The following is a 25,184-nucleotide window of genomic DNA, read 5'->3' as shown; positions in this document are numbered from 1 at the left end:
TGCAGTTTGAAATTTTGTGGATCCGTCCTGTAGTTTCGGAGATACGATGGGGGCAAAAATAGCCCCCTCCCACCAGGTCGCGTTATGAACAGACCCCCCCCCCCCCCACCGGCGCGGGCTAATTTTCGACGCGGCGGGGGGTGGCTATGGTTCCATAAAGGGTTCAGTCGCTCTGAGTCTGAGCGAGGGCCCTTGTTACACGGTGCAGCAAAGAATTTCTTTCAGACAGGGATGGCCAATGACCATATAACACATCAACTGCGACATCGGTAGGGTACGGGGACCCGCAGTTGCTACTGTACACGAACCCCAAGTCTAACCGTCTGTCCTGTCCAGTAACAACCGATAACATTGATATCGACTGCTGGTCCCTGTACAAGAGCAGCTGAGGTTTCCTGTGAGTACCCTCTGACAGCTTATCGTTGTTCCCTGTGAGGGTGCTGGGACAATTTACTCAGGGTCGCTGTACAGTAGCAACTGCGGGTCCCTGTACGCTAGTGCAGGCGGTTTTTTTTGCCCATTTTTGTGTCGTGTCCAGCATCCTGCATCCATTGGTGCTGATGATGTCACCAACATCACGTTTCACGCCATTCCAAGTTACTATCAACGGGATCGGAAGACTCCCCCACTTGAGCTTACTTTACATAGATTATGATTACCTACCTGTGCACGCCGGCGGCGGCCGGCGGATTATGCACGCCCGCCACAAGTCTGTAATATGGGTTTACATAGCCTTGGTAATATGGTACCTATATGCAAAGGTATATCAAGATTACTTTACTACTCAGGTATAGGTATGACTCACGAAACTCACGAACCAAGATTCCTTTACTACTCACCAACGATAATACCAAAAATGCCCTACATATGGCAGCTCGAAATGCTACAGATATGACGCTGCCGTGACAACAAGTCATGCTGTAATATCCGTAGTAAATATTCATTGGGTTTGACCGTGACCACCGTGACTTTAGGGTACTTTTGAGCGTTTATTTAGCATGAACTACTTACTTTGAGCAAGACGATGTCAAGAATTATTGTCAAAAACCTTCCAAAGAAGGTAGGCACTTTTGCGTTTTTGTTAACTTTTAAGCGGTGGGCAGTCTGATAGTTACAAAACATTTCCTGATTTCCTCATCCTAAATGATTTGGAACTTGAACTATACTTCCAATACTTATTTCATTTATTGTATCTTATTCATCACTTATTTCATTTATTGTTGTATGGTCAGGTGTCTTCTAATATGATGTGGAAATATTATTATTATTGATTTATGAAAAATGAAGACTTTGAAAAACTTCTCCCCATACACACAAGATCTGTAAAAGGTTTGAAATTGCAGTGTACCTACCTATCTCAAATAATGAAAGCATAAAGAAGCAAATGCAGCTAGTTTTTATCGGCTAATCTTTTAGTCTAGCCACCACCCGCAGCGTCTCAAACCATTTTTCTGGATCCGCAGTGGACCATTGAATGCCCTAAGAGACCGTTCCAAGAAGACCATGTTTAGAAGCCCCTTGGAAACCGACCACATATATGGAGACTCCTCCAGAGACCTACATGACTCCCCACTCCCCAGACTGAATGAGCCCTCCGATCAGGGTCGGTCCCTTGAAAGTTGCTGAAAGGTTTCAGAAGGCAGTATAGGCTTGAAAGCCTTTTGAGGGTTCTCAGAAACCGGCATCGGACCCCAAAAAGCCTGTATGGAGGCCCCCCAAAGCCGGGAGTGAGGCCACAGGAGCCGATGTTTAGCCTAAAGAGCCTGTATGGAGGACTGTATAGAGGAAAGGGGTCTCAGTGGGGCCTTCAGGGGCAAGCGTTTGAGCCCCAAAAGTGTATATGGGGTCTTAGAGGCAGGTATACCCCTGGGGTATGCAAGGGTCCCAGGAGCTCACGTGTGAGCCCAAATATCTGGCTGGCTGCTACTAGAACCAGCATGGGGATTCTTAGAAGCTACTTAGACCCACATTTCATGGTTCATGAGTCCCAAGAGTCGATGAAGGGGCCATCAAAGCTGGTGTAGGGCCCGTGGCCCCATAAGCTCAGACATTGAGTGAGACTCTCAGAGGCCGGCGACGGGGCACCAAGAGCAGATAAAGTACCTCAACAAGCCAACATGGGGCCTGAGAACCAGTGTGGAATTCCAGGAGCCTGTGTGAGCTCTTGGAGACCTTCGTATTTTGTAAAGTCCACAAAGGTAGTTGGGTCCTCTGAATCTGAACTCTGCGGGGCCCTCAGTGGCTAGCATGTCTCCTGGCACCTACCTGCGTTGAGTTGAGACCCTCCGAGGCCGTCGTAGGGCTCTTCAGAGGCCAGCGTTGGCCCTTGAAGCCTTCGTTAGGCCCTATAAGCCGTCAAGAGGGCCCTCAGAGGTCAGCATGGCCCCTGGAGCCTGCCTGCGTCGAGGCCCTCGAGAGGCCAGCTTGGGGCCCTCAGACGCCAGCGTGGGCTTTTGGAGCGTTGGGTCTTAGAGACCATCGTGAGGGCCCAGAGAGGTCGTCGTCAGGGCCCTCAGCCCCTCAGGGACCGTCCTGGGGTCCTCAGAAGTTGTTGTGAGGGCCCTTAGAAGCCTTCGGGAGGATCATCAGAGGTCGTCATGAGGGTCCTTGGCCATAGTGAGGGTCTTCATGGGCCCTCAGATACCTTTGCAGGGCTCTCAGAGGCCTTGGTAAGTAAGACCGCTAGAGGCCATCATTAGGGCCCTCAATAGACCGTTGCAGGGCTCTCAGATGCCAGCATAGCCCCTGCAGCCTGATTGTGTTGGGGCCCTCAGAGGCCGTCGCTGGGCCGTCTGAAGCCAAATTGGCCCTCAGACTTGAGTTGGGTCTAGGGCCGTCACGAGGGCCCTCAGAGACCGTCATAGAGGCCCTCAGAGGCCAGTGGGACCCCTGGAGTCCTGTGGGACCCTCAGCGGTCGTCATGAGGGCCCTTAGTGGTCGTTATAGGGCCCCAGGGGACAGAGGTCGTGAGAGCCCTCAGAGATCATCGTAAGGGCCCTCAGAGGCCGCCATAGGGGCCCTCAGAGGCCAGCGTGGCCTTAGAGTCACCTTGGGCCCTGGAGTCTCTGTGGGACCCTCAGCGGTCGTCATGAGGGCCCTTAGTGGCCGTTGTAGGGCCCCAGGGGACAGAGGTCGTCGTGGGAGCCCTCAGCGATCGTCATAAAAGGGCCCTCTGAGGCCGTCGTGGGGGCACTCAGATGCCGCATGGAGCACCAAACGCGACTCGGGACACTTCTAGCCGATGTGGGGGCCCCAAAGACTAGCAGGGGGCGCTCCTGACCATAATTGGACATCCCGGATGATTCCACATCAGTGTTTGTTTCCCGATTACTGGTTTTCAGGAGAAAATGTATTGGATGGTGCGACGGGCCCCTTGTACGGATTTTGGGGGTGCAAAAAGATATGTTTGCACCCCCATGTTTTTCGATGGGGGTGCAGCTGCGCTGCTGCACCCCTGCACCCCCTATTCCGCCGCCACTGGGTGTTGTTTGTGTTTAATTGTGCAATTACAGTTCAGTGAAATGTAGTCTTATTGTCTGGTACCTGTTCTGTATGTTTTGACTGTTGATTATTGGTTTATCAGTCAGTACCTAGTACTTACCTACTGTGTGTAATTTGTTTTCCTCAGGTTACAGAGGAGACACTGCGAGAAACATTCAGTGCCAAGGGCTATGTTACCGATGTCCAACTCAAGTATACGCCCGACGGAAAATTCCGTGGATTTGCCTTCATCGGTTTCAAAACAGCTGAGCAAGCTGATGCTGCTATAGACTTTTTTAATGGCACATTTATTGGAGCAACCAAAGCCACTGTGGAAAAATGTGCCTCTCTTGGTATGTTTTCATTCATATGTTTTCCATTCTTTGCGATATAAAAGTGATACAATGTTATTGCTACCAGTCAGTTGAATGTGGTCCATTGTGTTGTGCTCAGCTGTTTGATATATCTTTGAAGACTTTTAGCAGTTGCATAAGTTAAAAGTTATTTGGTTTTCAGTGTGTCCTTTACTAGGCTGAATCAATGCCAAGTTTTGTTGTTTTGCAGGCTCTACCGACAAGCCTCGTGCCTGGAGTAAGTACGCGTCCGGCAGCTCTGCACATGCCCGTCTGCATAGCAAAGATGGCGCCAAGGATGCCACATTCAAAGGGAACAAGAAAAAGTCGCCTGAGGATAAGAAGGCGAACACCAAGAATAAATTTGAGGAGGTGAGATGTCTTTGGTCTAAACTGCTGTTTTCAGATTACTGAGTGTTTTGGTGTTTTGAATGGATTTGGTTGATGTGTTCTGATAGGCATGTGTCATATCCCCAATGATACAACATTGCCGTCTGTTTGCGCTGTGCACTGTGTAGTGTGAGCCCATATACATGTTGACCGCCCATATGACCGCTGGCACATCCTCTGCTGACACCTGCGGCCCCTGCGTGTACCAGGTGGCGAGCGACCCTGCATTCCGCGAGTTTCTGGCGGTGCACCAGAGCGGACCGCGCGCCACATGGACGGACGACGTGGGGCCTGCGGGCGCCACGGAGGACACTCAGCCTCCCGGCGCTGACGCTGGTGACGACAGCGTGGAGGATGGCGGCGACTCTGCCGACGAGCCGGAACAGCAGGAGGAGGAGAACAAGGGAGAAATGTCTGATATGGATGTAAGCAGAGTAGAGTATCTGAGTAAAGTTAAGAGTCCATAGGGCATGAAGGACTGGAACTATTATGTAGTAAGTTAGATCGCTAGCTGAACACTAAAATTCTCTGTTCAGAGCTGGTCCCCGCGCATGTTATGTTGCCAGGGATGTATGCCGCTTTCTTGTGTGTTGCGTGCATTTGACAGTTTAATGTCTGTTACGAGATACTTCTCTCTTCACAGTTCCTGAGATCCAAGATTGTAAAGAAGGCCACCGAAAGTGACGACGACTCGTCAGCTGACAGCGACTCCGGCATCGAATCCAAAAAGTCACCCTCCAAGGATTCCAAACCCAAATCGGCCGCCGTGCGCAAGTTTGACATCAAGTTTACCGCCAAGATCACGGGTCTGGCCGTCAATGCTAAAAAGAAAGACATCCGTCAGTTCCTGGCGCCATTGAAGCCGAAGTCAATCCGACTGCCGCCGCGAACGAAAGGCATCGCTTACATCGGACTCCAAACTGAGAAGGAGCTGAAGCTGGCGCTCAACAAGAGCAGAACGTTCCTCAGTAAGTGTTTTTCGGCCGTAGACTACGCGATCATCCTTGGATTGACGCATGATCGCCGGCAAATCACGGATGACTCGCCAGTGCGTTGACTACTAAATATTGACTGGATGCGTATGCCGTGGACTATGTTACTGGCGACCCCACTGTAAAGTCAAACTCTTCTAACGAACTGTCCTAGGTCACTCAGGGTGTTTGTACCCTCTGTTCCCTATGCGCCTAGTCTGACATGCGAGTCTGAGTCACTTGTAAGTGATACTTTACATATGACCCCGGTTGTGACCAATGACCCGATCGACACGCACAGACGGCCGCCGTCTCGAGGTGAAGAAGCACGAGCAGCGGACGGCGCAGGCCGACCGGGAGGCGCCCTGGCAGGAGCAACAGCGGCAGCTGGCCGACGTCGAGCCGGTGGCCGAGACGGGTCGCATCTACGTCCGCAACCTGGCCTACACCGTCACCGAACAGGAGCTCGAGGAGCTGTTCGCGCAGTACGGTGAGAAACTAAAGCCGTGGGTACATCACTGCCGGCCTGAGTCACAAACGCGCCCACCTGCTGAACGCCACTTCTAGAACCATTGAACGCCGGGGTCTTAAACATTGAGCCCTGCTGTCTTTATCTCATCATGTTGATCTCGGTATACCCATCCCGATCGTCTTCTGATCCCGCTTTGACCTCTCACAGGTCAGCTGACCGAGGTTACCCTACCGGTGGACCGCTACAGCCGAAAGATCAAGGGCTTTGCGTTCGTGACGTTCGTGTTTCCCGAGAAGGCTCAGAGCGCCATGGAGGCCCTGGATGGCAGTGTGTTCCAGGGCCGCATGCTGCATCTGCTGCCGGCGAAACCTAAACACTCGCTGGATCAGGACGGCGACGAGGGTGAGATAAGACCCTTAGTTGTGGCAAGAGCTTTCCGTTCGGATGACGTGTTCTTAAAGTGACCATCCCACCTTAACATTAGTTTTGAGTTGAGATAGCCAAATTGGTGGCCATGGCCTGCAAATACCGGTTTGGGCACTCACAACATCGACAAATGCTTAAATTCGGAGATATGGAATTTCAAACTTGCAGTTTTCGGATTCTAAGGGGCTAGTGCATTGGTATGCCCCCTTAGAATTTGTGACGTCAGCGGAGATCTAACGATTTTTAAATCTTTTACTAAAACGTTTGGTAGCACGCGGTGGTATATGCTGCTTTGCGCGCAACAAATGCCGCACTTTCAAATAAAGTCGCTAGGAACAGCGGAGATCCCAAAAAGTAAACAAAAGTAAAAGTCTAATATCTTGAAAACCGGTGAATATTTTTCGATGAAATTTGGTAGATATTCGTTTTCGCTCTTTCTGAACCGAGCGACATCACTTTCGTGCCAATTCATTAACTTTTTTGAAGGTGGGAGGGTCCCTTTAACGATGGAATGGCATCACTCTTGATCGATGTACCTTGAATGTTGGGTTGGGAAGCCTATTATGGCGCATACAGTCTGATTACCCTGAATGACGGGAGGTCCCTATTTTTCTGCAGCCTCCACGGACTTCAAGGCGCGGAAGGAGCGTCAGCTGAAGAAGCAGGCCTCGTCGTCCCACAACTGGAACTCCTTGTTCCTGGGAGCTAACGCGGTGGCCAACCTGATGGCAGAGAAGTACGGCGTCGCCAAGAGTGATGTGAGTTATATCGGTGGTGGGCGGTGTCCCAAGAGGAGGCCATTAACCTACACCCCAATACGCTCTGCCTCATATTCTGCGTCGGGTCGGCTATAGGAATTAAGAGGCTGATCGGTCGTGTATCGTCTGGTAGGGGAACGCACCTCGTAGCGTCTGACTGGGCAGGGAAGAAGTTGTTCTGGGCAGTGTGTTGTATATGTGCGCTGCGTCCGCTTTGACCGCTCCTATCTCGACTCTGTCCGTTCTGGCTGTGCCGCGTCTCCCTCGTGAGGCCAGTCTTCTAATTCTCCGCCGTCCTCTCCAGGTGCTGGACAGCAGAGGTGAGGGTAGCGCCGCCGTCCGACTGGCGCTCGGGGAGACCCAGCTCGTCTCTGAGACGCGCCAGTTCCTCGAGGAGCAGGGTGTGCGTCTGGACGCGTTCAGCGGCCCGGCCGCCGAGCGCAGCAAGACGGTCATCCTGGCCAAGAACCTGCCGGCGCACACGGACCCTGCGCAGCTGCGAGAGATGTTCGGACGGCACGGAGAGCTCGGGCGGGTGGTGCTGCCGCCGAGTGGAGTTACAGGTTAGTTAGAGACGCTGAATGAGGTGGCAGGTCAGTTACAGTCACATGTGAACGCGTCAACAGAAGCACAGCTTTAGTCATAGCTGTCCAGAGTGGTCATGGATTGGGTCAAATACAGCAATAAGTCCGTCCCTCGAGCCGTCGTCGCTGGTTTATCGTCGAGCTCAATAATTATAGCTTGACTTTATTCTCGCTCCCACAGCGGTGATCGAGTTTTTCGAGTCGTCCGAGGCGCGTGCCGCGTTCAGCGCCCTGGCGTACACCCGGTTCAAGAACGGCCCCCTGTACCTGGAGTGGGCGCCTGCCGAGGCGCTCGGCGAGCCCAAGGTCAAGGAGCAGGAGCAGGAGGCTGAGGAGGGCGGCGAGAAGGTTAAGACGGCTGAGGATGAGGATGACGGCGAGACGGCCGACCTCGGAGAGCCCGAGGACGGCGCCACGCTGTTCGTGAAGAACATCAACTTCGACACGACCGACGACGCTCTCAAAGAGGTGAGTAGGGAACACATGGGGCTGTGCTCAGTGACCCTAACGACCTTGGAGGTGCGGCGTGAGTGGGGCTGGGCGTCAAGTTCAGGGGCCAGCTGTGTTGTCTGATGTTACATGGGTCTTGTTGAATACATTCGTAGCCCGTGCTTTCTCCTCTTTCACGATATTTTTATATGTGAACTTACGGACAGCTCTAATCCCTCTAAGTGTCACATTTATGTCGGCCTTGCCTTGTCATTTGCCTCTCTGCCGTAGCTCTCAGTGCTCTCTGTTCTGTGTGTCTCGCTGACACCCCTGACCTCCCGTCCGCAGCATTTCGCCGTGTGCGGCCCACTGCACAGCGCGGTCGTCTCGCGGAAGAAGGACTCGCGCCGCCCCGAGGTGTGGCTCTCTCAGGGTTACGGCTTCGTCTCCTACCTGCACAAGAAGCACGCCAAGCGAGCGCTGAAGGAGCTGCAGCAGGTGTCACTGGACGGCCACGCGCTCGAGCTGAAGGTCTCCAATAGGACCACGGCGTGAGTCTTGTGGGATATAGGTTACAGCGGGCTGGCCGCATTGAATGTGCTGTGTGACCATGACGGCGCAATATTAAGGTCAGCTGGATGTTTTGCTGAATGCTGGTTGAAGTTTTATCATGCGTTTTTTTTTTTTTTAGAGTAGTCTTTTTCGCGTGCTTATTTGCAGTCTGTGTGTAATCTGTATATGCATATAGGAGGAAAGCGGTTGTTTTGCTCCTTTAACAGTCTGGTGGGATAGCAAAATAACCATGCCGATGCATTTTTTTTTTTCACAGACCGGACCCGAAAACGCAACGGAAGGCACAAGACGGCGGGAAGCAGAAATCGTCTAAGATTCTGGTTCGGAATATTCCTTTCCAGGCTAACAAGAAGGAAATTATCGAACTGTTCAAGTGAGTACCCGATTGACAGTATGTTTTTTGTAGGGTGTTTTTCACAAACTCGTTGCGCTTTGTGTTTTTGTCGGTGACGTAATGCGATGTCGTGGGATATAAGGCAATGACTCTACGCTTTTTATGTATTATCCTCTCCAGTCTCCACTGACTCAACGCGCTCATCTCCAGGACATTCGGTGAGCTGAACGCGGTGCGCCTACCACAGAAGATGGCCGGTGTCGGCACCGGGCCCCACCGCGGCTTCGCCTTCGTAGAGTTCGCCAGCCGCCAGGACGCCAAGGTGGGTGCTCGGTCGGGCGTTTACAATCGTTTTGAGCGTTTCGGGGTGTGCGAAACGTGTGCTGTCTCTCCAACTGCTAGTATTGACGCTCATAGATTAACCGATAGGGGCTGGGTTATGTCAGATTACATTTACATCCAGTGACCCCAGGCGTCCGCTCAGCGAAAGTGGAGTCTCAGCCCAAATGCCAACTTGTCGTGATTTCGTCTCCGACCGTAGGTAAGGTCAGCACACGCGGCCGGTGTACTGTCCGTATCACATTGTCAGCTCTCAGTTCGTGTATTTCGCTGATGTCTGTGTGTTTGTGTTGCAGCGTGCGTTTAAGGTCCTGTACGCACCCACCTAGTTCTGTACGACAGCCGTCTGTTGCTAACACCGTTCCATGCTTCTATCCTCAGGAAACTGAAATCCTTCTCCCCAACGCCGCAACCCCCTTCCGGGCTGGACAGGCAACTTTATCTCATGCGGGCTGCTCCCTTGGAGCGGCACCGCTGCTCCCGAGGGAGCTGCACCCGGTAGCCGGGTGCAGAGAGTGCTTGGGGGGCTGGTCGGCCTGTCCATTTGGACGGGCTCAGCCCCGGCGACTCTCTAGGGTGCCTGCCCAGACCAATGTCTCCCCCTGATTCCTATCATCCTTCCGGCTCTGAAATGGTCTTGTCAGACCGAAAGGGCCTAACCCAACAAAACAAAACAAAACAAAACAAACGTCTGTTGCTCTGTCCTGCCTCTGTCCGCCCCCCCCCCCCCAGTTCGCGTCGGTCCACTGACCTGTGTGTATGTGTCTCTGTATCTCACAGAGGGCGTTCAAGGCCCTGTGCGCCTCCACTCATTTGTACGGCCGTCGGCTGTTGCTTTGTTCTGAACCCCAGTCCGCGCCTCTCCATTGACTGTGTATCTGTGTCTCACAGAGGGCGTTCAAGGCCCTGTGTGCCTCCACTCATTTGTACGGCCGTCGCCTGGTGCTCGAGTGGGCCGCGGCGGATGACGATGTCGAAACGCTCCGGCTGAAGACGGCCGCGCACTTCTCCGGAGCCGACGGTAAGTGGGAGGCACAGTCGCAGATAAGTTGGGGAATGTCTTATCATGGCAATAGCGTAGTTATTGCGCCAAGTACATCGGTTCGAGGGACCTCTTAGTGGTTAGATTGTACAAAGCAACGTGAAGGAGGCTACATCGAAAAACCTGCACGACTCGGAAATATTTTAACGATGTCTTTTATATAGTCATTAGTTTCTTATGGAAAGATATAAGTACTTTATATCTACAGCTTCGTTGTTTCCATTCTCTTTACGTGTCACGTCATCACCAATGCTACGGCTTGCTTCTTGTCTGTCTTAATTTTGTTTTTTTTGTTTGTTTGTTTGTTTGGTTGGTTGGTTGGTTGGTTGGTTGGTTGGTTGATTTTACCTGTACTGATTGAGCCTATACCTTCGTTACTGACGCGGCCCTTTGTCCTCAGCGCCGTCCAAAAAGCGCGTGAAGCTGGACGAAGAGGAGCGGTGATTGCGGTGAGTGGCTGCATTTACGGCGTTCGTTCTGAGTGACCAGTCTGACAGTGTATGCGTTGATTGATCTGGCTCAGTGTCTTGATGAGTGACTGAGTTCACGATATGTTCTGAGTGGCCAATCTCGGTGGTTGCATTGAGTGAGTGATCTGACTGAGTGTTTTCGATGAGTGGCCGCGCTCACAGTGTGCGAGATAAGTTTGTGTGTTAGTGTGCTCATGGCGAGTGGACGACCCATGCATTGGCGCCGGAGAGGCCCGACGATAGACGTCAGAATGAAAACACTTCAGGACAGCCGCATTAATCTGCAACGTCACAGTCATCGGCCTTCCGTGGTAGCGCCCTGGGGTCTCTGCAAAACTTTCTGGGGCAACATTTTCAATCGCGTATAGCCACCAGACAGGTGCTTGGAGCCTTACAACAAGATAGCCTTGTAAGTGTTATTTTACTGCTCGCATATGACCATATGAGGAGGCGGATAGGGCGCGTTTGAGTTCAGGTATCTTGCGGTGGTTGTTCCTGGAGCGAGCCTGAGGATAGGACAAGTATGAGCTGTTGGTGGATGGACGTCGACCTCAGCTAGAGAAAGAGAATGAAGGATGGCTCTCTCCGGTCCCGCTCCCCGTCAAATGAAATTGGCGTGGCGTAATATTTTTTTTTTCACCGTTGTCCGTTTCGATAAGGCGCACTGCCGGGAGCTCGCACTAAAGTTATGCGTGGATGACAGCTATGCCGTGCAGTTCTGTTTGTGCTTCGGGGTGAGGAGCGTTGTTGGAATAAACTCCAGGGTCATTTTTGGTATACGCGTAAATATGTTTTCTTTTACAACTCCCAACGTGGAGAATTGTGCAGCCATACGCTCGCTTGTAAAATGACACGAGTAAATCAATAGGAAATAGACAGTAATCAAGCATATATCATCAGAAACTAAACTGATAATTCCCGATGGCGATCCTGCATAAACATTTCCGCTGCGTTCGAGCCGGTGCCTGTTCGACTGTGGCGCCGCCTAGTAGACTCTCCGCCCCTCCGCCCCGATGCCTGGCGCCACCGCTGCTCGTGTTGCCATCGACAGCGAACCCTTGGCTCACTTTCGGGACCCTACTGCCTATTCGTGGCCGCGTTGCAGCATGTCCAACCATTTACAAGCACCGTTGCTGTGTTAATTACCCGAAGACTACCTGAATACAACTATATAGCTACGGTGAAAACGAAGTGAATGGGTAGACTTTTGAACCATTTTACATTATTGTCATAAATAGTATACACTGATCAACTTCTATGGCGCATGCATATTAATAAAACACACATACGCCGCTGTATTAGCTGAGTCCTACACAGCGTTTCAGGGGAAATATAACAAAAAGGATGAATGGGACGCAAACAGATCTGAGAACATTATGACGTCGAGTGACGCTACCGATGACCTCGGCTGTCCCGGTCGCGGGGACCGGCCAGGGGTGGCCCGCACACACTGAGACTCCGCCTAACATCGACTGGAGCGCGGCCGGCCGGCGGCGGCGGCGGCGGACAGCCGTGCCTCTGAGTCGGCCGGCCGGCGGTCCCTCGGCGCGCGCACAACCGCTGCATCCAGCTCACAAACACCAACACTCGCATCACCCGCCCGAGGCGCACTGTGCGCGAGCGGCCACCAGCTATCGTCCTGCCGACCGGCAGAGCTGTCGGCCTCTGTCCTCTACACCACTGCTGGCGCGCGCGCGCCTCCGCTGAGTCTTTGTCTCGCGCGAGCGCGCTACGGATTCGTTAAAGCGTTATCGCTGCCCAGTTGCACGTGCGCGTTTCCTACATAGTGATGCAGGTCGCTATTTGCACGTGTGCGTGTCTTCCATGGTAATGCAGGTTTTGCAGTGAACCTTGCAGCACCAGACGAACTTGCAGTGGCACCTCTCTGCCCGTCGTACCACCTGCACGGCAGAGGGGCGGGCGGGTCAGTCATCTGACATCTGAACAACAGAGGAACGGAATCGGTCAACAGTTGAACCTGGACACTGGACACCAGAGGGGCGGGCGGAGGCTGGTCAGCAATGTCACCTGGACAACGGAAGGGCGGGAGGGGGTCAGTCAAAGTTGTCCTGCGTGTAAGAAACCTGCATATGCGATCAGGGAAGCCTTTGAGCAGACGTGCGGTAAAACTAACGGAAGGAAACCTCAGTAAACATGATGCGTATCTCTACCTACTGAACCCAAGTCAACAGGACATTTAGTGCGGCACGTATTGCAGCATATTTCCGATACCAATGAGGAAAGACATAAATGGGTATTTCTATTCGCGGGATACCACCCAGAGGTTGACGTGAACCAACTTCGCTCGAAACTCTGCATTTTTGCCAGAGGAAATCTTGTTGTGAATCGTTTATAGGATAATTAACACTTCCGTTTAGAATTACGCGACTAAAAGTCATCACTTTCCCAGCGTTCACATCAAGCATAATTCGTTACCTATCATCATCCTTTTTTCCACATGACGTTCAGGCACAGGTGTTCTAAGATTTACCTCAAAGTTGCATCATCTAGTGTTCACTGTGAAAAGACCATAGCCTGGTGGACGGATGTAATAATTTGACGGCATAATTTGACGGCTTATCTAGTGCAGTTATTTCCTATTCTGCAATAGACGCGTAGATCTGCACTATTTAGAAGTGTTCTCTGTCCTCAATGTTTGACGTGGAACTTCTTTTTGACGAATGTTTCTTTATTCTTTATCCAGATTCCAAAACTAAGATATCTTTCACCCACTTAACGTGTGTGTCTTACATCGCTCATAGAGAGAAAGTCAATGGCAATGAAATGACATAGGACGACTGATTTGATTTCAATTGTGGTGCATGTCCTTTTATAGCCAGTGTGGCTGCCGCACAAGCGTCTGCACTGACAGATGGCGCCCAAGAGTCCCGTTAGTGCTCTCACCTCTGTGTTATAGCCGCGGCCGCAGCACAGCAGGTCACAGCTGTCAGGGCCGTTGGAGTTTTTGCTGCACTCGCGGCCTCGCGTGCCCAGAATTCCCATTTTGGGGTTGTGCAGACAATAGTTTGGGCTCTGGTCTAGATAGACGAGCTCTCGGCGCCGGGGGCCGCGCTGACTACGACGGTCCCGGTACCGTCGCCGCTTTCTGCGCAGCCGCTGACGCTTGCTGGCCACCTGGAAAGCACAGGGTCAATCAGGGTCAGCGTAGGTCAGGTCAGGTCAGGTCCTGTCTCTAGTGATGACAAAGTGTCATTACAGTTGCGTGGAACTCCGTTGCAGCCCGTTGCTTTGTTCTCGTCTCAGCCATCGGGCAGACGGCAACGTAACCAAAACTCTAATCTGCTTGCGGTTGAACAACAAAACGCTTCAAAGGCCCCCTGCATCCTATTGATTCCTATATGGGGGCAGTAATTGCGCCTCATACTCGGGCAGATTGGCGTAGTTGACGCCAACTGGTGGGACAAAGACCACCAGTTTTGGCTGCCTGCGTCGAATTTGTTCCGAGCACCGCTTCCCTTTGAAAGTTGGTAGCAGGAGAGGCCAATAGCTTTCCTCGTTTGTTACCGCCTAGCATGAGATTCATACTGCCGCTCCAATAACATGGAGATTAGTCGGCGGCGGGCTGGGACCGGGCCGGGCCGGGGCTGGTCGGGGGTCCCCTGCCGGCGTCTGCTGCAGCCGCGGGCCGGCCGGCAGCGCGAGCCGCGGGCCACCGAACCCTTCCCCCGCACCCCCCCCCCCCCCCGGCACTCCCCGCTTCACGAGACGAACATCCAATTGTGAAAATCCGCGTAAAATGAGAGTTCTAAGCGGTTGAAATGCATCAGCCAACCGAGAAATATGGCGCCCACGGACATTAGAAACGGAAACGAGAGCCAAGCAAAAGCCAGAATTGGATGCGGTTGACGGCTGCCGCTAGCCTGGCATACGGCGGACAATATGTGACTGTGGAAATGCATTTTTGAACGCTCAACTGGAACACAAAAGCTGCAAATATGAACCGGGGGTAGCCAGTATCGCAGCTTAAAAAGCTGGTGACAACCAAACAATGTTCTTACATATAAAAGCCACCCATGAAAGGTTTCCAGGAGTTTCCATCCCAACGACCCATTAGTGCGGTGCTTGATGTACTTTATCTTATCGAACTTTAGATTAAACACAGTTCCTTCAGTAACGAAATGGAAACAATTTATGGACAAATTCAGACCTCGGGAAATGTTGGCGTCCCCATGATACTGCACCGTTGGGGAGCATTCCCAGCTGAATGCAGCGTATTTCACCCCGATAAGAAATGATGCCTCTGCCCGCAGCGTGAAAGAGAACCCTGTAAGTACTATGTATAAACTTCTCGTACATCAGCGCTTTGTTCATTTTTCAGATAAAAAAGCAAACAGGCACACCAGCATCCCTGCCATAACGATAGCTCCGCAGAGTTATGTGGCGCGATATCGTGTACCTGTGTATAGAACCCCTTCAAGGCTGTGCATTGTTTGGGTGGAGCTCTACTAAGATTGGATAATGGATATGCCTCATGAACTGTGCAGAGAAGCCTGCAGAACCTCAATGGATTAAATGCATGAATGGTCGGAAAATGTGAGGCATAAATCTTCGCATTTACGGTAATGGCAGTTATTGTGACATATCTGGCATCGTTGAATATTCATCTGAAGACTAACCCGGGCTATACTCCCTCGCATAGCTCATCATTGCATTGCAACACGCTCAAGTTACACCCTTTAACGGAAACGCGAGGGTTTCACCGGGTCATTTCATAATAATGGGACCACAAATGAGCCAGTTCTGAGGAAAACGCGCCCGCGGGTGTCACCTGCACAATGGGAAGATAAATGTCCAGTGACAGGTTGTGGCACATATCGGGACGATCGGTGTCGGCGGGACAGACGGGCTCGTGGCAGGGCCTGTCAGGGCTGTAGGCCGAATTAGAGGAATTCTTGTCGGGGCTGTAGGTCGAATTAGAGCACCTCGTGTCGGGATTGTATGTCGAACCTGCGGAACTGGTGTCGGGTGTAGGTCGAACTGAAGATGCTCGTGTCGAACCTGTCGCTCAGGCTCGTGGCTGAAGCTGCTAGGAGCCGAAGATAAAACCTGATGATGATGATTTGGGCGCATCAGCCGCGAGGCTATATGTATTGCCCCCATTTCAAACCTTACTTCCTCAGTGTTAGACCAAACCTCGCAGCCCGGGTTGGTCGGGTTAGAATGTCGCCTCACCTCTACGGAGCGCCTGTAGCGTTTCTTGAGGAAGTCTCCGATGTGGTTGAAGGAGGGCATGGTGCGCCAGCACGTCTTCAGCTCACAGGAGCCGGACACGCCGTGGCACCGGCACTGCATCTTCATCAGAGCGCGCACCGCCTGCGGAACGGAGTGGAGGACTAGGTTAGTGAGTGAGTGGGCTGAAGTGAGTTAGGTGGTCGGACATCGCCGTCTTAACGCCTGACAGATTCCACTCATGGACGCGTCATAGCAATTCACCTTCCGAAGCAAGCTCCGAGCACGGCTTTTGGCGAAGCGGATATCCCTCCTCACCTCATATGGATATCTAAAGACTACTCTGCTATCTAAGCCTGATCTCTAACGGCTCTGAGCATCACTGTCATTGCCTTTAGCTTGGACCGCTAAGCTTGCGAGTCCCGCCAGTCTGCCGGGTGGCCACAGTCAGCGACTCCTGCCCGCACACAGTGGGCCGCAGGCGCGCAACCAGAAAAATATTTCGGAGGGGGCACAGCACTAGGGGGCGCAATTTTTGCCCAGGTGGGCGGCACCAACCTACCCCTCCAAATTTGTTTCTCCTCGGATTTCGTCCACTTGATTTCGTAAATTCATTAAAATAAAATAAAAAGATAATTTAGTGTGTGAGTCCCACACAATGTCATATCCGTTGTTTTGGGGTGGCGGACATCATCACAGGACAACTCAATGGGTGATCACTGACAGTGCAGGCCCTGCAGCCGTCTAAGGGAGGTATCTTATCAGAGGATACCATCGGAAATGCATAGGTACAAATGGTTATGTATTGAACACAGTCGTGTCATCCACATGAGTCCACAGTGTCCGCAGTGTCAGCTCGCACGACAAAGAGTTATGTAACAAGTCAGGATGAACACTGAAATCATATGTACCTATCTCACCTTATCTCACCTTCTACCAACAGTACCAATAATCTTCCAAACCACGCTCGCGTTCTTGAGCTTAACTGCCGGCACCTCCAAGCGACAAAAACGCAAACATTTTTTTCACTGTAGGTAATGATAACAACATTCCTTTCTGTTACACGCATCACACTGAGTCCACTGAGCCCCCCCCCCCCCCCTCCAGGATTTGTCAGCAGGCCGACCCGGACAGCCCGGCAGCGCGATCGGTAAAGTCCTTCTCGCCATCTCACCTTCTGCCGAGCACTTTCTACGGGCGACGGCGTGGGTCTCCCTCTTCTTGAGGTACTTTTTTACAACCGAGGCTGCGTCGACGTGGATGCTTTTGTGCATCTCCAGGAGGAGGAGGCCCTCGAGGCGGTCCTCCCCCATGGTGGATCGGCCGGCAGTCTTCACCCGCTTCAGTGCGCTGAATGACCGCTCGGCAGCGCAGCTGGTGAGCGGCAGCGTACACAGGAGTTTTAGGAGCGCGTAAATGTTCGGGTGTATGCTACAGCTACACCGGTTCAGTGCCTCCAGCGCCGAACTGGGTCTCTCGCTGGCTTCGACCTCCGCCCATCGGGCACGCCAGGATGTGAGCTCCGGCCCCAGACATGTTGGAGACGGGAGGTCGGCTTCATATGTCTTGGCGGCATTCAGAACCGTTGTCACGTCTCCCAGTCGCGACGGGATCACCAGCAGGTCCTTGCCAGGGTAACTGTCCGGAAACCTGCGCGTCAGCTCGCTGATCACGGCATCCACGACGGGAAGGAAGATGTTGCGCAGGTAGTGCTCCTCGGCGTTCTCCGCTGGCGCGTTAGCCCGCTGGGTCTGCTTCTTGCAGGTACGCGGCATGGCTACCTCCGCGTCCAGCGCGTCGCTCAGCTCGGTGGCCGTCTCGAACACGGGCTGGAAGCCTTCCCGGAGCACATAATCCCTTTTCGTCGTCTCGACCATTGAGAATCCTTCTTCCAGCGTCAGTGAGGGTTTTTGCAGGGCTTTGGAGAGCGGCAGAGTGATACCGAACACATGGACACAGACGGCCAGTGTCATAAGGACTTTGAATGATCTGATGCCCAGGACCTGGCATCGTGCTGTTGACGCCGCTTCAGGGGGTGCCGACTGACTCACTTCCTCGAGCGTCGCTGCGACGGCTGGCAGGAGATCGTGGAACAGCACGAGCGTGTCATGCCGCTCCACCCACCGTGTGGGGCACAGAGGCTTCAGCCTTTTCGATCGCGCTGCAGGGAACTTGTCCATCACATGCTTCTGCAGCTTAGCGGTCCTTGCGGAAGAGCTTTTCAGGAACGTATTGATGTTGCTGATGAGTCCAATCAGCTGGGACACATCCTTGTTCTTGCATGCTTCATGGGCGATGGCCAGATTCAGACGGTGGCTGGCACAATTAGTGTACATGGCCAGTGGTTGGACTTCTGCAATCCTTTCTTGGACACCACTGAACTTACCACTCATGTTGGAGGCGCCGTCATATCTTTGTCCTCTCGCCTGGTCGATACTTAGACCGATCTCCTCCAGTTTGGTCATGATGGTCTCGGCGAGACCACTTCCCGTTGTGTCGGTTGTCGTCACAATTCCCACAAAGTCTTCATGTACTGTGCGCACATGTTGTTGTTATTGTTGTTGTCCCCTCCATCCGCGGCAGATGGAGCCGCGGTGTAGCTTCTCAGCTCTGGAGGGCCCTGAAGGCGGCCACCACCAGGGCCGCCACCGTGTCGCCGCGCCTGACCTCCTCCACCGTCGGCAGTATGTTGCCGACCGCCGGGATTCTGAGGCGAGCTCAGCCGAGGGGCGGCACATGCTTCAGAGAGCGGCACTTCATAGCTGAGGGGCGGCACTCAGTCGGAAGGGAGGGGCGGCACTCTGACAAGGGCGGCATTTTGGGGCGCACGAAAAGTAGTTCGTCTAGTGTGATTGGTCTGATGACGTCGATGTCCAAGCATGTTGCTAATGGAAGGCGGCGTATTGATCACGGAGGGTGACATGACCCCTCAGAGAGCGGCATTATTCCGAGGACGGCAAAACACCTTTTGTGAAATGTATGTAATCAGTTAGAGGGCGGCGTATCGACCACAGAGGGCGGCATAACATCACAGAGGGCGGCATTGTTCTTGCTGAGGACGGAATAACGCCTTTGTTACCTGCATGCAAGCCGTTAGAGGGCGGCGTAGGTACTTACCACGGGGGGGGGGGCGGCAATGTTCTTTCGGAGGGCGGCATTGTTCTTTCTGAGGGCGACATAATACCTTTTGTGGACTGCATGCAAGCTGCTAGCGGGTAGTGTATCGACCATAGAGGGCGGGATAACACCTCAAAGGGCTGCATTGTTCTTTCTGAGGGGGCACAGCATCTTTTGTGGACTGCATGCAAGCCGTTAGAGGGTGGCATAGCGGTCACAGAGGGCGGCATAACACCTCATAAGGTGGCATTGTTCTTTCTGAGGGCGGCATAACGCCATTTCGTTGCCTGCATGCAAACCGTTGGAGGGCGGCGTACTGACCACAGAGGGCGGCATGTTACCTCAGCGGGCGGCATTATTCTTTTGGAAGGCGGCATAATGCATTTTTGGACTGCATGTAAACCGGTGGAGGGCGGTAAAACACCTCAGCGGGCGGCCTTGTTCTTTCTGAGGGCGGCATGACACTTTTGTAGACTGCATGCTCACATTCTAAAAGGATTTGCAGGCGCCTTCGGCGCCTGCAAATCCTTTTCGTGCGCAGGGGCGGCATTTGCCTCGAGGGCGCCTTCAGAGCTGACGGAGGGGGCAAATGCCCAGTGTGCCCCCCCCCCCCTTGGTTGCGCCTCTGGTGGGCCGATTTTCTGCGGGTCGAGCACAAGGCGCACAGCGGGTCGATTTTTCCGACAGGCCCGGAGAGGCCATGGTATATGCCTCAGCGCAACTCAATGTGCTCGCTGGAGGCGGCTGATGGCCGAGCGTGGCCCGCCGAATGGCGGCCGCCGCTGCCACTCACTGCACAATTATCATGCTAATGCGGCCAAACCGGCGTGTGTAGCGTACCGAGGGGCCGACATGGCGCGTACTCGGTGGCCGTCCGGGGCCGATCCATACAGAAAGTATAAGGGTCTGATCGGACAATACAGAGGATATGGTATAAGAGTCTGATCGGACAATACAGAGGATATGGGTGCGGAGCCGGCCAGGGCATGTTGGAAGTATACTGTGCGAACCCTTGATCAAACGATGTAGGCATGGAGTAATTTCACAAACGGTGCCTTTTGCACAACTGACTTCCAAATACAACGGTAGAAGAGCTCAGAGCGTAGCATCGATCATCTCTGTCTTTTTTTTCTTTTTTTTTGCAAGTGGCTAGCTACATTGAATCGGTTTTGTATATGGGCAACATCTTATAAGAGATAGCATTCCAAAGTTGCATCACTGAGCGACGTAGGAGTCGTACCAGGCGTCCGGCTTCGTTGTTGTGGAGGTTCATCAGCTTCCGGGAGTCGTGGTCCTTCTTGGCCCGCTCCGGCGCGTCCACGAACTGGCGGGCGAAGTTGATGCCGAACCGCACGTCATCACTGCCGGCAGGGTCAGAAGGATATAAGTCAGAATTGAATCAAAACCGTCGTGCTTTGACAAACAAGGGTTGCAGACGGTGACGGGGAAGGGACGCATCGTCTCCTCTTTTCGACCGCTAGAAGAAATTAAGACGGAAAATAGCATGTGGCTGTCTTTTGATCGACAGCATATTCATTAAAGGAAAGGTAGTTTCGTGCCATTATCTCGAATGTGCAATTGACTGCACTGACCTGCAGCCGCCCCACTTCCATCCCTGCGGCGTGGAGCGTCCCTCCGAGCTGAGGTCGCACGTGCACTCGGTGAGGTTACCCGAGCTGCACGCCTGTGTCACGGCGTGCACCACGCCCGCAGAGGTCACTGCGTACACGAACGCAGTCTCTTTGCTGCCTGTAACGGAGGAGAGTGACGGGGTCAGATCTCAGAACGCTGGGTAGCTCAGGGAGAACTGTCGTTCGGGCTGTCAGGAGACGTCACGGATCCTGTCAACAACCGTTTCACGGGCCATGCTGGTAGCCCTTCACGGGCTTTGTTTGTAGTCGTGAATCGCGATCGTAGGCGATGAATTGTGCCGTGCTGCCGCGAAACTGGCCGGTCGCGTTACTACTCTGTGACGTTTGCAGAAGAGCGAGCTGCGACGACTCGTCAATGGTGACGCGAATAAAGCGCCATCGCCGTCCCTTCGGCCACCCGGGTGTCAGCGCGACGGTACACTTCTTATTGTCCGCCTCGAACGCTGATGTTGATGAAGATTAATGCGAGCATCAACTTCAACGAGCAGGAGATTTAATCCTGACGGCACATTAAACGTGATCCGATTCGAAACAATGCCTCTTGACAATAATTTGAAGACTATAAAAGTCTAATGAATTTAAGGTCATCGTAAAGCTGGAGTCGCAGAGTCGCTGCCAAATAACCTCGGGGCTGCTCCTTTTGAAGGCGCAGCCCGTAAGTCGTGCAGAGCGCGGCAGTATTTACACAATGACAAAACTGCACGGTGGTCGTCTCGTGTGCTTTGTCTGCGAAAAGTGACGTAGACTAACAATTGGCTGGTCTGAGTATTGGCATATTGGTACATTGTCAATGGAAGACATTGTCAGAATCGTGCACTGCACGCTGTAGTGCATAGGTTAACCCGCGCCCTGCTGGGGGGGGGGGGGTGTTTGAACACCCCCCCCCCCCTTGTGGTTTTTCGCGAATATCTCAAAAACGCCTGCTGGGGGGGGGTGTTTGAACACCCCCCCCCCCCTTGTGGTTTTTCGCGAATATCTCAAAAACGGCGGCGCTCCGCGCCGCCGTTTTTGGTACACCTTATCATACATCAATTCTACACATGTTGTGAAAATTTCAGACCAAGGTCATTCAAGGTCAGGTCACCAGGTCACTTGAAGTGACCTCACCTCATAAAAAGTTTCAATGTCTGTCATAGCTACACCGAGTGACAGATCGCTTTGAAACTTTCAGCGATTGCTAAGAGCAATAGCATGTACAAAATGTATATCTCAGAATTTTGATATCGATGACCTAAGGTCAGGTCAATTTTGCGACCTCCCCATTATAAGTCAATGGGAGAAAATTGAAATGCGCCTCCTTTGGACGAAAGACATCATAAACACTCCCAAACACTGAATTACAAGTGGTTTAGACACACTGAACATGAAAAAGGTGTCCGTGACCCCTGTTTATGCCCTGAGGTCATCTTAGGTCACGAATGGTATCTAACAGTTTTTCGCAAATAACTTTTGATAGAGGCACGCTAGAGCGATGAAAATGCCTTAGATGTGTTCAGCTCGACGATACGGATCGACTGATATGCAACATGACCCTTTCCGGTCAGGTCATGACCTTGACCTGAGGTCAAATTTTCAAGTTGACTTTTCAAGGTCAAGTTATAGTTCATTCGATGCGTCTTGACGAGAGGAACACGATGCCGGTAAAAGTAAGCTCGTACAATGCTTGGGTCAAAAGTTATTGCAGAAAAACTGTTTCCGAAAAAATCGGCTATTTTTGCAGTTTTTGTCCCCTGCAGGCAAACCGTTGACGTTAGGTCAAATCTGAGAGAATTACTCAGAAAGGGCGTTAATAGGGCTATCGAATGCGCTTTTCCGCGGCGCTGTAGCTCTATTGGTTCCCGAGTTGTGCGTTGGCTTCTTGGAAATTGTCGACATTCGACCTGGAAATCGGCGAAATTTTGCCTTCAATGACCTCTGGTGACCTGACCTTTGACCTGACCAAAAAATTGACCGAAATGATTTCGTCATTATTTTTTCCGCTCTTTCGAACGCCGCCTTCCGCGTATCGCTACGTGGCCCAGGAGCCGAGTTAGAAGGGGGGGGGGGTGTTCAAACACCCCCCCCCCCCAGCAGGGCGTGGAAATCCAGGACCCCCAGCCGGGCGCGGGTTAATGAGAAATACCGGCTACCAGCACCCAAAAGAAGACAGCTAAGACATGTCACTGAAAGTCGTCAATCGTATTTTTGCGAATCAAACCGATCTTACAGATCGATCCTACCAATTACGACAATGTCAAATACTGATTACTTATGCATTTGTTCAGTTGACAATCCCGATTCTGCAAATTTCGTTTCCTTCATCAGCTCTCAGTCATTAACGTCAGCGTGGCTGTGGCGACAGGCTGGCAGCTTATGACCACAAAACTATCAACTGGCGATCAACTGTTTGCTCTCGTGTCTCCATCCCGCGATCCCATGGGTTCCTATCCGTTGGTGGGCGGGTTGGTTTTCGCGCAGGCCGGCGGCGTGGGGCGGCGGCTCTTCTGCCGTCCGCCGTGGGTGTTTTCAGCGCTGAGGACGCGCGCGCTGCCTCCTGGGTGGTCTGCCGCCGCCGGGCCGGCCGCCGGCGGCATCCGACGATCACAGTTCGGCCGCCATTGAGCTGCCCACCAGATTCGCCACGCGCCGGATTTTGTGCGCCGCTTTCGTCACGGTGCTGGCAGGGCGAATGAGAGGTCCGGGCGTCGCGGCTCGCACCCAGGGGACAGCAATGGGGGGTCGGGATAGGGGACAGGGGACAGGGCCTGGAATCTGGACCGCGCCGGGGCCTGTTGTTAGCTTGTAATGGGAGAAGGCGTCCGGTGCGAACTGATGAGTCCCGGATGTGCCAGTCTGTCGGGCATAGTTCCATCCTCTCGGAAGTGTTTTCCTCAGGATAAGACATGAAGCTTTTAAACTCAGAAGTACCCGCTTCCCAGTTCACTGCACCTACTTGGGAGCTCCCTTATAAATATTTGCTTTGTAACGCGCATATAGTTATACGCCTCTGGCCTCTCATCTGGCTACTTTCACTTGACGCTCTCTCTTTATCTTATGAGCGGTTCATTTTGGATTTACTCATCAACGGTAAGTTATGACACTTCAGCCAAGATCTGATCCAAGGCAACATCACATCTGACCCGTTTGTGCCAGTGCAGGTGTGACTAGCGATGATGAGATACTGGATTTATTTAGTCGGGAAGTGAACGCATACCACCCGGCTCTGTAATGCAGAGCAGATAGATTAGAAGATACAACCACTAAGTCTGGTCCTAACGCCTGCAGGTGTGATACACCTTGCTAAATGGGTTTCTGAATACATTTGATCCCGTAATATCTCCGTAACTACCACTAAAACATGGTAGTATTTATCCGCACTGCATAATTAAAATCCATCACCTGGCGGCGAGTGCAGCCTCCGACACCGGCCGGGGCGGCTCGCTCCAGGAACGGACACCGCGCGCTAACCGGTCCGCCGGCGATAAACATTTCAATCCATTCTTGACACAGACTTTAATCACAAATTACTATGATCATGACTGCGCACTGCACTTGGTGCACACGGTATGTGCAGGGGACCATTGTTAGCGTTAATTTAGCGCCGCCGGCCGGTGCCGCTTCGCTGCGCCGGCCTGCCAGCGTTACATGAACAAGAGCGGTCTAGGGCCGGTCGGAACTGCGCCATAACTCCTCATAACTTGACCGACGGTGGGCTCGACGGCCGGGTGCTACGTCTCGCCGACACCTGAATGGCACGCCACTCGGCGACCGGGTGATCCGGGGGGGGGGGGGGCGGATCGGTATAGCTCTACAGGCTGCAGTGTAGCACGGAAGCTCTGCAGGTTCAGAGGATGGCTTAGACGGCTTTCAGGCCGAGCGTCGAGCGCATGGCTCAGGCGACAATTCTGCTTGAGCTGATGCTGGTTTACTCTTCAGTCACCAGGCTAAAAGGCTGGGTGTAGCGACTGTCTCTGCATGACTGTTGGGGTGACTCAGGCCTCAGGCGACCTTTCAGACTGAAAGGACGGTTCGAAGGCTCTGAAGGCTGAAGCGTTAGCTTAGGCGGCCTTTCAGACTGAAAGAGCGGATCAGCGGTTCTTCAGACTGAAAGGTTGGATCGGAGGCTCTGAAGGCTGAGCGGATGGCTCAGTGACTGCTGACTGAGCTGAACAGGTAGCTCAGTGACTGAAGGCTCAGCGAAAGGTTCTTTACTTCAGACCAAGCGGTTGCGTGCAGTGGCTGTGCAAGCTAAGCGGCCCAGCCAGCTAATCACACGCCCTGCTCACTGTTCAGTCCGGCCACCCACCGTCCGCCCGCCCGGAAGGCACTGTTCAGCACCACCGGCCAGCAGCCCACTAATTCACTAATGTGCGACTCAGTGCGCCAGTTAGGCCGCAGGCGAGCCGGTGCGCCACATTAGCCGACAGCGCGGCGGCGGCCGGCCGGCCGGGTCGGCGGTCACTGCAGGGGTCGCCGGTGGAGGGCACCGCCGAGCGCCGCGGTGCGCCGCTGAGCGCGATGAGCGCGCGGAGCACCGCTGAGCGCGCTGACGGTACGGGCGAGGTGAGTCTCCTGTCGCCGCCGGGCCGCTGCCTAATGACGGCTCCGCGCTGTAATGATCTGGG

The 25,184-nt window shown here is 53.1% G+C and overlaps 2 protein-coding genes across 2 annotated transcripts in view; one reads left to right on the top strand and one right to left on the bottom strand.

Annotated features, from left to right (window-relative positions):
- Positions 1–877: 877 nt before the first annotated feature.
- On the top strand, positions 878–11,404 carry LOC122375187 (probable RNA-binding protein 19). Its single transcript, XM_043354438.1, has 15 exons — positions 878–1,060; positions 3,629–3,833; positions 4,045–4,205; positions 4,433–4,648; positions 4,867–5,191; positions 5,496–5,684; positions 5,874–6,068; positions 6,711–6,850; positions 7,155–7,413; positions 7,616–7,902; positions 8,212–8,414; positions 8,693–8,809; positions 8,981–9,092; positions 10,001–10,130; positions 10,552–11,404. Exons 1-15 carry the CDS (start codon positions 1,025–1,027, stop codon positions 10,593–10,595), a joined length of 2,619 nt encoding a protein of 872 aa, XP_043210373.1. The 5' UTR covers positions 878–1,024; the 3' UTR covers positions 10,596–11,404.
- A 465-nt stretch (positions 11,405–11,869) lies between these two features.
- Positions 11,870–25,184, bottom strand: part of LOC122375188 (protein Wnt-16-like) — an 82,804-nt gene continuing 69,489 nt past the window's right edge. Inside the window, exons 4-8 of the mRNA XM_043354439.1 lie at positions 20,521–20,677; positions 20,169–20,289; positions 15,815–15,955; positions 13,526–13,756; positions 11,870–12,522 (exon numbers count right to left, since the gene is read on the bottom strand). Of these exons, the coding sequence (XP_043210374.1) occupies positions 12,421–12,522; positions 13,526–13,756; positions 15,815–15,955; positions 20,169–20,289; positions 20,521–20,677 (752 nt within the window). The 3' untranslated portion in view covers positions 11,870–12,420. The remainder of the gene's footprint in view (positions 12,523–13,525; positions 13,757–15,814; positions 15,956–20,168; positions 20,290–20,520; positions 20,678–25,184) is intronic.

This window comes from Amphibalanus amphitrite, unplaced genomic scaffold (genome assembly GCF_019059575.1).
Source record: "Amphibalanus amphitrite isolate SeventyFive unplaced genomic scaffold, NRLGWU_Aamphi_draft 001792F_arrow, whole genome shotgun sequence".
NCBI classification, from domain to species: Eukaryota; Metazoa; Arthropoda; class Thecostraca; order Balanomorpha; family Balanidae; genus Amphibalanus; species Amphibalanus amphitrite.
Note: the sequence above shows the minus strand (reverse complement) of the source record. Positions and strands in the feature narration are given on the sequence as shown.